We start from the raw sequence: 11,383 nt of genomic DNA on the forward strand, positions 1-11,383 counted from the left end.
CCTGGTGTAGCCCTCTTGTTCACCAGTCCTCAGTCAAATCGTCCAACCCATGCTAGTATGGAAAGCGGACGTTAAATGATGATGATGATGATGATGATGATGCCAAAACAGACATGGAGCCTGAGCAGCTAGTCAGCTCCTGTCAAACTGTCCAACCCAGCATGAAAAACGGATGTTAAATGATGATGATGGTGGTGATGATGAAAATAGATGTTGATAATTGGCTGCAGTCCAGGATGTGTTTTTGCTACACACAAACATCCTGGACTACATGCACACAAGTGGCATATCTCAATGTGGTCTAGGATTGGCATTTAGTCAATAACAGACATGCTCCAGCATCTGATCCACAGATAAACCGTTCTCTTTCTCTCTCTGTCTTTCCCATCACTACTCTAATAGCGTTTTTCCTTCAGAGCTAGCTGGTCTCTTAAGCCCACTTGTCTCTTCACCTTTTGTCACTTTTGATGCATCCAACCCACTCAGTTCTCTTTCTCCCCTGAGAACATCAGCCTCTTGGAATCTTCTTTTGGCTTTTGTCTTCCCTGCAGGTATTGACCTCCCAGAATTTAAATAGAACATAATCACATCAAGCTGTCTTGTTTTGGAAGGCCTGTAATGATCATAGATAATGCCTCTTTAACCCAGGCTCCCAAAGTGTGTGTGTGTGCATGTGTGTGTGTGTGTGTGTGTGTGTGTGTGTGTGTGTGTGTGTGTGTGTGTGTGTGTGTGTGTGTGTGTGTGTGTGTATATATATATATATATATATATGCTCAAGAGTGGCTGTGTGGTAAGAAGTTTGTTTCCCAACTACATGGTTTTGGGTTCAGTCTCACTGTGTGGCAAGTGTCTTCTACTATAGCTTTGGGTCAACCAAAACCTTATGAGTGGATTTGGTTGACAGAAACTGAAAGAAGCCCATTGTGTATATACACACACATGTGTGTGTGTTTGTTGCCAACAACTGCTTGACAGCCAGTGTCAGTGTATTTATATCCCTGTAACTTAGTGATTTGGCAGAATAGATCTGATAGAATAAGTACCAAGCTTAAAAAAAAAAAAATACTGGGATTGGTTCTTTCAACTAAAATTCCTCAAGGCAGTGCCCCAACATGGGCACAGTCTAATGACTGGAACAAGTAAAACATAAAAGATAAAAGATATATACATCAATACAACTGATCATTCTTTAAGTAATTAAGTCTAAAGGATGAGGATGATTGTTGCTTATGGCCTTTACAAGCCTTTCCAAGAGCCAGCAAGAAAGCTGCTACATGGTTGCTTCATCTAGCATAGCAGCCAAATCTTCAAATCATACTAAAAACAGAGTACATTAGATAATGCAGTTATAGAAACTCTATGCCAGAATAAACCCCACCAAACTTTATGAGATCATCATGGAATGATTTTTACCAAAGGGTTTCTTTATTAGGGTTGATCTAGAGTTAAACAATGGCAACGATGACAATATGCCAATATGCAGTTGAAATGAGTTGATGTCAGTAAGGAAAATATAAACAGGAATTGAGTTCCAGAATGATATAGTTCTGGGGAAGAAGGTTCAAGCTAGATGAAAGAAATAATCTAGCAAATAAAACCTAAATCAGATAAGAAAAACTGATAAATGCTAGAGTAATCTTCCTTTTTTTTTTTGTTAATATATATTTTTATTAGATAATATTGTTATTAACAATTATTAATATCAATAATACTCCTTACTTATAAATACTTGTTGCATTGTTGGTAAACATGTTAGAAAAAGGAAAACATCTGCCATCATCAACAATGTGATTGTCAGTAAAATTTACTTTCAAATTCTCAGTGTGATAAAAATATTGTAATTTTTAAAATTTTAATTCTTGATAAACCCAACCCATTGATTGATTGATTTAATACATGCATACATGCATATTAACATTCACTTTTCCATGCTTGAATGAGTTAGGCAGTATTTGTTGAGGCAGACTGTCTATAGCTAGATGCCCTTCCTATTGCCAACCTACATCTTCAAATAATGTAATATTTCCTCCATGACCAGGCATGTTTTCATGGAAGAAAGAAAACCAAAAGCACCCGCTTGCATGACAGTGACACTTATTTACAACTATCTCGTGGTGTCAAAGTAAGGAGACAGTAACACACATTCACACACACACATTGGTTGTTTTTTTCCAGTGTCCATCTCCCAGATCCAATCAGAAGGCTTTAGATGATCCAAGGCTAGAGTAAAAAACATTGCCCATCGTACCCCACAGTAGGATTGAACTTGTAACCATGTGACTGGGAAGCAAACTTCTGGACAAATGTTTACTATCTCTTTGTTTTGGTGAAAAATATCTCTCCACAATTAAAGAATTTAATTGTTATTATACTACAAAATATTCTAGGTATGAAAAATTCAAAGGAGATAGACATGCTTTTCTAAAGAAGGCAAACAGTACTTGGAAAAATTGCACTTGCAAATTATTTTGTTAAACAAAAAAAGTTGCAAAATCATTCAAAAAATTCTGATGATGAATTAGTGAAAGAATGCTTTGTGGGAGTTACTGAACTTTTGTAACTGGAAAAGTTTAAAATGTTGAAGAGATTAGCTTGTCTTAAAGAACAATAACAAGACAAGTTGAAGAAATTGCAGCTGACATCAAGGTTATGCAAGCAGAAGAATTATTGGAATTTGTTCATTGTTACTGGCTATTGACAAAAGTAATTATGCATCAGATTCAGTTCAACTTGCAACTTTTATATGTGGTGTTCGTAAAGCCTTTCATGTTGTTGAGGAAATGATTTGTATTTAAACAATGAAACTGCTATTACAAGAAACAATATCTTTGAAGAAATAAAGAAAGCAATAACATAGCTAACTGTCTCTTTTCAAGGGCTTGTCAATGTATCACCAGATAAAGACTCAGAAATGGTTGGCTGTAGGCTATGCTTCTAACTAGGTTAGAACCGGAATAATCTTCACTAAATTTGACAATGACTAAGAAACTTTTCATTACATAATTAATCAAGAGAACTTATTTGCCAAGTTGATACAATTCCAAAATGTCATACATGCCATTTTAAACAACAATTTCAAAAAATTCTATATAATTTGTAAGCTTGCTTCACTATGGGACTATTACATCTCAGAATACTACCCTCTTTCTCTGTAAGATTACACTATCTGATAGTAAGTTCCTCAGATGTACAGTTTATTGTTAATGAAATTAAACAAGTGGAAATGTAATCTTCTTAGTTTTTCCTTTAGAAGCTTACTGATCTACATAATATTGCTGTGGTCAGCAAGGTAACACTAACTTCACACCTGTTGTAACAAAAATGTTTTAAATCTAAAAAGCAAAGTGATACGATAATTCTGCAGTGCTGGGTTTGAAGACTATCATTGACTCTATTAAAGCCAAGTTAACATGAGACATACCTGTTTGTTGTTGAATACACTGCTCAGTTGGTCAAGCAAGTCATCATTTAGTTGTGAATCTATCAAAAACCAGGTTTTGAAGTTGTTCTGAAATTGATGACAGAGTTTAATAAAGATAAATTGATTTATGAAATGTTTAACTTGAACTTAAGTCAAAGTTGTTATCAATATGAAATACACAATACTGAAAGCTCTGAAACAATATATTGGAAAAGGATGGATGTTATCATGATGGCTTTCCATTGATACCTTATGTGAGTCCCAATGACTTGGTAGGTTACAGGATATTTTCATTTGTATTCTACTGAGTAAACTTCCTATGTTTCATCACTCAAGACATCACATATATGATCATCCCTATGCGGACATTCATTCTGCTAGAAATGGCAGCCATTAACCCTTCAGCTTACACACTACTATTGTAATAAAGAGAAATATACATGGAATAATGTTGTAGATACACTATGTCTGACAAAAAAAAGTGAAAAAAGAAAACGCTTGGCATGGTCAGAGCTGGAACAAACTTGATCATAGACCTATAGGATAGGATCGTGACAGATCTTGTGCTAGACAAAAATTCAGAGACAGGTAGACTGAGTAGTTGTTTGTTCAGAATGGTTGACCATAGACACAATGGTGCCAATGACAAGACATCAGCCATTGACATTTAAGCTGCTTGTCTGGTACCCTTCTCACTTGGCTAAGAGAGAGTGTGTGTGTGTGTGTGTGTGTATGTGTGTGTGTGTGTGTGTATATATATATATATATATATATATATATATATATATATATATATATATATATATATACATACACATATATATATACACACACACACACACACACACACACACACACACACATATATACACACACACACACACACATATAAAGTAGAAACACAAGTATATACATCCTACCTTGCTTGCTTTCTTGAAAGATGACATAAAAAATCCATCAATGAATTGTGAATTCAAATCCATCCAACCAAATATTGGTTCCAAACTTTCAAATGACATTGGATTGATTCTGGTAAGTTTATAATTGTTAGAATGTGATGTTTTTATAGTGTTCTTGGAAATACTTTTTATTTGCTGGATTTCATTGAAAGCTTCAACCAAAGTTTGGAGACATGTTGTCTTACCACTTCCAGGAGGGCCAACCATTAAAACACCTGTATAGGAATAGAATCTGTATGAGGAATGGTGTTCTGAAGAAATGAAATGATGAAAAAATTTACTTGTCTGTGGATGTTGCATATGTCAAATGAAATTATTTGATAAAATATGGAAAGTAAATGTCTGCGAGAGTACCCACATTTTTCAGTCAAATGTAATGCTTATTTATACACATTGTTTTGAATTAATCATGCATTATTGTGAAGCTTTGAGATTTGAATGATGTGATTGTATATTTTTAGAATGACATTCTAGGGTAGGTGTGAGAGGCTGGATCTGGCCAGTTTGAATATAAATCAAGTAGAATATTATTGCTGGATATGGCCAGTTTAAATGCTAAAGGATTAAGCCAAACATAAACAGTACTGATTTTGCCAATGTTAGAAGGTCTTTGAATATCATGAGCTCTGTCCCTTCCTCTTGACAAAACCATAAAACCATCTCCACTTTATAAAATATAAGCAGATGCAAGCATAGTCATATGGCTAAAGCATGTCTACCCACCTCACCATACATTCATACATATAGATGGTGAATTGTAATAAAAGAAAAATCTTATGTCTAGATTTAACAGACAGGTGACAAAAGTTTAAAATACTGGTTTGAAAATAACATATTTAAAGGTTAATGTTATTTTAAAAAAATAATGTTATTTTGAAAACAGAATTTAATGTCGATGTGAAGGAAGAGATCCATTTTAGTTTTGAAATGAAATGAAAATCAGTTAAATGTTTAAAAAAAAAGAAGTTGCTAATATGCACAAATTACCATCAAAGTTATTGGAGAGATTATTTAACTGTAAACATTTTGCAAACCATTCTTCATTTACTGTCAAATTCTTTTGATTTACTTTTTCAGAGATAACGTTTTCTAAATCTAAGGACTTCAAAGAAGATTTGTTTGGTATACAAGAAGTTCCATATATGCATGCACTCACCAGGTCTTGGAATTTAATCAATACCTGGAAATAATCATTAAAATGTGATGAATAGTCTTTGATGTATATAGTTCTATGAGGAATGGAAATGAAAATAAACTTCATAGATAAAATGTTCTCTTTATACTAAGAGCTGCTTTGATAGTAAGACTTTATGTTTAAAGTGTGTGCATGCACACAAGTTAGTAATATATTTGGGCAAAGTATGAATATCACTCATCAATACCAAAAAAAAAAAAAAATTTCTCACTATAAGCAGACATGTTAAGAGGTGTGTCTGTGAGTGTTCTTTGATGCATGCATTTTATTTTGAAATGTTCTGTTTTAATGTAAATTATTGCAAAACAGAGAGGAAATATATCTGAAATGAAAAACAAAGAATAAATAATAAATCAAAAATCTGTAGTGGAAATAAAGGTGAGGTAGACAAAACATGAAATTGTGGAGTGAAGATTAACAAGATCTATATGTAAAAAAGGTAGTTGATAGTTTCTCAGACAAATACTAGTTGATAAGTTTTATTTAACCTTTTAATATTCAGATTACACTGTCAAATGTAATGCTAATTCATTCACTTTGTTTTAAATTAATCAGACATTATTTCTAAGCTTCAAGACTTCAATGATGTGATTGTTTAATTTTACAACGCCATTGTAGAGTTGTCTGGTCAGTTCAAACATCAAACAGGTAGAATATTTGGACTGGATATGACCTGTTTAAATGCTAAAAGGTTAAGGAATAAAAATTTCATTACTATTCTTGGTAGAAACTATATCAAAAGTAAATTACAGATATTATACAAGTAGAAAGTAAATGAAATATAGCTTTAATTTCTTATGTATCTTATGTAATCTTTATGTATCTTCTCATTAATCTGGGGTGGAAATCTTATAGCGTTATCAGACCCTCTTAAACTAGAAGGGCCACAAATAATTAGGATGACTAATGGGATTTAATATTCAATTTAACCCATCTTATGACTCTTCTAACAATAATACACTATTTATGTGTTTTGATTAATATTCCAAATGACCCAAAATTTAGATGGTGGAGATAGTAAAATAGCTATAATATTGATATGTTTGGTACATAAATCTGTTGTTTTGAATACAATTTAACAAAAGGTTCTCAAAACCTCTGGAAATTTTATGTTAATTATTAGCAGAATTCATAGAGTGTTAGATTTAATACTTTTCAGATTTGCTTTTTATTCTTCAAGGGCTGATAAAATGAAATGCTGGAGTCACTCTGATCAAGTACATCCTTCTTCAAAACTCATGTGTCTTGTACCTATGTCAGAAACCATCATACATGTAATAATAAATTTTAATGAAGATTTTAAGATAAATATGACCATTTTAGAATAGACAATTTAAAGTAGGTTGGTAACAAAGAGCCAAAGGTAGCCCCATGTAGGTTGGTATTGAAAAGGTGATTGATTGATATGAAAATATAACTCTTTCCAGAGGACTGGAATTGTGTAGAAGAAATGTTAGGAAGAATATTCAGTATGGAATCTTGAAGTTGAGTTAGGAGACAATCTAGAGGAGAAGGTTTGATAAATACATTGAAAAAAGCTAGTGGCAAATGACAGATATGCATGCATGTATGCATACACACACACACACACACACACACAAAGAAAGAGAGAGGGAGGAGAGAAGGAAGAGAAAGAGAGGCAGGGGAGACAGAGGGAGGAGAGAGAGAGAGAAAGAGAGAGAGAGAGAGAGAGAGAAAGAGAGAGAGAGAAAGAGAGAGAGAGAGAGAGAGAGAGAACGCACCAATGAGTTCAAGTACCAGGATGTTGTAGCAACAGAGAAAACAAAGAGCAGGCACAGCTTGATAGTGAACCAACAGCTGCAAACAATTATTGAGAGGAAACAAGTTGATACTTACATTATTGTCTAAAGCTGGGTGTAATGTCTCCTCAATAGATTGCAGTAATGTAGACAGATCTATATCTCTAGTAGGATTTTCTGAAGACTCTTTTATTGTTAAACTGATCTGAGATTGTCTTGATGTGGTACTGGGTGTTGCTGCAATAGGGAAGACAATAACATCATAATTCTGACCATAGATACCTTTAATTGATAACATTTATATAGAAGGGGACAGAAGTTCAGCTCTGAGTGTTAGATGTATATGAAAGTAGTGTCTATCTGCAATTCCATCAGTTATGTGTTTAAGAAGTTCATTTCTCAATGCATGGTTTCAGGTTCAGTTCCCTTGTGAAACGTCTTGAGCAAGTGACTTCTGCTATACGCCATCCTATGAGTATGTAAGTTGTGTGAGAGTGTGTACATGCGCATGTGTATGTGCAGATGTTTGTGTGTTTGAGTGAATGTTTACATTCTGTATTTTGTGTAAAAAAAAAGTGATGAGTTACAAACTGCAATATTTGTTGATATTTACTGTCAACAAATTATCTGCTAGTTCTGTTCTTTCAAAGACAAATGGAATTAAAAATACCTGACTTGAAAACAAGCAAGTGTTAATGATGGGAAAAGCATCTAGCTGGAAGAACAAAGCCTCAGTAACATGAATTTGTCTAACTTATACTTGTATAAAAAAATTGACATGAAACAAACACATTGCAGCTTGGAAACATTCCTGATAACAGTTAGTTGGTGAAATTCTATTCTTATTTTATTCAATTTATTACAGGTGATATAACAACGTAGATGACACTAGATTTCATGCTGCTATTAGAAGACATTTCCAAAGTCTCTCTTCATATACATTATGAATGTTTAGCAACAAGTACTTAAGTTGTAAATGAAAGTCTAAAGAGGAATGAAAGATAGTGTAGGAGTGTATTTATAGTTAGCAGAAGCAAGTGATTGATACACATAATGAACAGTGAGGAAGATACATCACAGTAGATAGAATAAGTGTAAAAAGAACCCTGTTTATATGCATATTGGAATGCTCTGTTAAAGTATTCTAACACAAGAGATGCATGGATCTCATAGCAGGCAGTTTTATTAGAAGGTTCTTTATTATCAAGGGCACTTATAGCCTTGTTTAATGCAAAGTACAACAAAACTGCTCTTGGCAAGATTTCAAGAGCAAGCAATATATGACATTAAAAAAGCAAACCACTAACAGAAATTCTACTATTGAATAAAGAAACTGGAGATGATAGAGCCTAGTAGTTAGTAGGGTCAGAGATGTTGTTTTGCTGCTTTAAAATTTCAGAAGTTATCCATAAAAAAATAGCTACCCATAAAAGATATATATTGATGTTATTCACATATTATTAATACCTCTCTATGGTATTATAATACACAGTCAATATAAAATAAAAGTAGTGAAGACAACGATTCTTGCCTTTGCTGGTTGGTGTTGACACCTGACTTTCTGGTCGTACTGTGTTAGGTTTCTCTCCATACTTTTCCTCAAGAGTTTTTCTAATTTGTTGAGCTCGTCTTATGGTGGCAATCATTGATGACAAAGTAAAACTGGGTATCTGACATTCTGATGATATGCTAAAGAAAATAATTGAAGAATTCATTTTAAAATATTAATAAAATATTATCTGAACAATCAAACAATCATTAACACGACTATTTCATATATAATTTTTTTTTTTTTTGCTGTTTTATATCCAGTTAATCATGCAATGACTTGAAATATAATAATGTAAATGTTTCCTGAGGGCTCAGAAATTTTTGAAGGTTAGTGCTTAGCTCTGGTACAAAGTAGACGAGAGAAAAGTATTCCTTGGATACAAGTGTTTCATTGGTAATATTTCCAAATAGTACTTATTCCAATAAAAAGCAAGAATAAACTGAACCAATGAATATTAACAAATATGAAAGTATGAGAGTTCAGCTAATAATGATGAAGCCCGAACAACAGGGAATTGAGTTCAATTATGCTACAGCTGATGAGGTTTTAATTACAGGTGAGAGAGTATGAGATTTCAACTATGTTATGGTGAGAAGACTTGGCTACATAGAGCTCAGAAGCATAGAGTTATGGGTACCAATGAAGATATTGCAAGTGAACTGATAAAGCTTATACATCAGTTTCTTTCTTTCTTTTCCACATATCACCGGAAGTAGATCTTTACATCCCCAAATGGTAATATAATTCTAAGTAGTTTAACAACTTTTATTCTGCCAAAGGTTTACCAATGCATACAGAAAAAAATAGATTCAAATCACAATATCAATAAAACCAGTGTTTGTATAAGAATGTGTTGTAATACATGTTTTGCTTGTGAAGTCACTATGTAATCCATATATACTGTAGAAAAAGCATCATACACATGTTCTCGAATCAGAGTTCATTTTGTGTGTTACATGCAGTATGAATGGATAATATTGCTGAAGTAAAGGGAAGAGTATTCAATATATGAGGCCCAACACTTGAAAGGAGCTTTTCACATGCCACTGGCATCAGCCACTTCGTCCCTGTGAGGCCCAACACTTGAAAGGTGCTTTTTACATTCCACTGGCTCAGGTGCCAGTTACATGACACCAGCATTGGCCACAATTACGATTTCACTTCACTTGAAGGGGATCTTAGTCTTGAAGGCTGCATAGTGACCTCACTAATGATGGCACGCACACAAAAGAAAAGAGCACCCAGAACACGCTGAAAAGTGTTTGGCATTAGGAAGGGTATCCAGCTGTTGAAAAATTGCCAAAGTAGATATTAGAGTGTAATGCAGTTGGATTCTGTCAAGTCATCCACCCCATGCAAGTATGGAACATGAACACCAAATAATGATGATATACCCACTGCCACATACACACACATATTGCATTGTTATTTACTTACAGTTGAAGTTCAGCTAAAGAGACAATCTCTAGTAATTTTCCTGCCAAAATATTGCCAGACTTGAAACCAGCAGAGATAAAATATCCTCTTAAAATATAGTAAGTATCTGGTTTAAGGAGTGTCACTGTTCGAAACACAGATTTAATGTTCCGAGCAAAGTACCAGTTTGATTCCTCAGAGAATGCTGCGGTCATAAAAAAAGCAGTTCTTGGATTCACTTTATATGTCTACAAGAAAATCAATGAAAGGGAGAATGTAAAAGTTTGGAGATGGATCAATGGCAGCAACAGCCATGGTGATGACGAGAACACACACACACAGATAGACAGACAGACAGACAGACAGACAGAGGTACCTTGTATATCAATCTTGAATGAAAATGTAAATAATGGCAGAATGAAATATTTGAAATTATGAAAAAAAAAAAAAACTATGACAGTAATTCTCTTTGTTCACTACTAGTTTATAGGCAGAAACATTAATCAAATTGTTTATTTCTCATATTTTTCTTCAAATTGGAATACGGAAGCGATATACAGAATATCATTTTAGAAATTACAAGATGTAGTTGAAAGAATGTTATCCAACCCTTAAAATTTATAATAATAATAATAATGGTTTTAAATTTTGGCACAAGGCCAGGAATATCAGAGGAGGGGCTAAGCTGATTACCTCACCCACCAGTGATCAACTCGTACTTATTTTATCAACCCTGAAAGGATGAAAGGTAAAGTTGATCTTGACAGAATTTGAACTCAGAATGTAAAGATGGACTAAATGTCACTAAGCATTTCACCTGGCATACTAACAATTCTGCCAGCTGAATAATAATAATAATAATAATAATAATAATAATAATAATAATAATAATAATAAAATCGATATAAACGCATCTGTCAAGACCTACCAAAAACTGAGCAAATATAAAGATCTTGAAATAGAAATTAGCAAAATGTGGAATCTGAAGAAGAAAACAATACCTATTGTCATAGGTGCTGATTACTACCTAGATCAGATTCCAGGAAACCCCAAAATGGCTGAAGTTCAAAAGATAGTGCT

General features: G+C 33.6%; 1 protein-coding gene across 3 annotated transcripts in view; it reads right to left on the bottom strand.

Annotated features, from left to right (window-relative positions):
- The window catches only part of LOC106872129 (dynein axonemal heavy chain 5), a 183,710-nt gene that overhangs the window by 94,332 nt on the left and 77,995 nt on the right, over nucleotides 1-11,383 (bottom strand). For all 3 annotated transcript variants that reach the window (XM_052965662.1, XM_052965663.1, XM_052965664.1), the window contains exons 39-44: nucleotides 10,325-10,551; nucleotides 8,867-9,024; nucleotides 7,433-7,572; nucleotides 5,368-5,560; nucleotides 4,342-4,595; nucleotides 3,422-3,508 (exon numbers count right to left, since the gene is read on the bottom strand). In XM_052965662.1, the coding sequence (XP_052821622.1) occupies nucleotides 3,422-3,508; nucleotides 4,342-4,595; nucleotides 5,368-5,560; nucleotides 7,433-7,572; nucleotides 8,867-9,024; nucleotides 10,325-10,551 (1,059 nt within the window). The remainder of the gene's footprint in view (nucleotides 1-3,421; nucleotides 3,509-4,341; nucleotides 4,596-5,367; nucleotides 5,561-7,432; nucleotides 7,573-8,866; nucleotides 9,025-10,324; nucleotides 10,552-11,383) is intronic.

The sequence above is a fragment of the Octopus bimaculoides genome, chromosome 2, assembly GCF_001194135.2.
Source record: "Octopus bimaculoides isolate UCB-OBI-ISO-001 chromosome 2, ASM119413v2, whole genome shotgun sequence".
NCBI lineage: Eukaryota > Metazoa > Mollusca > Cephalopoda > Octopoda > Octopodidae > Octopus > Octopus bimaculoides.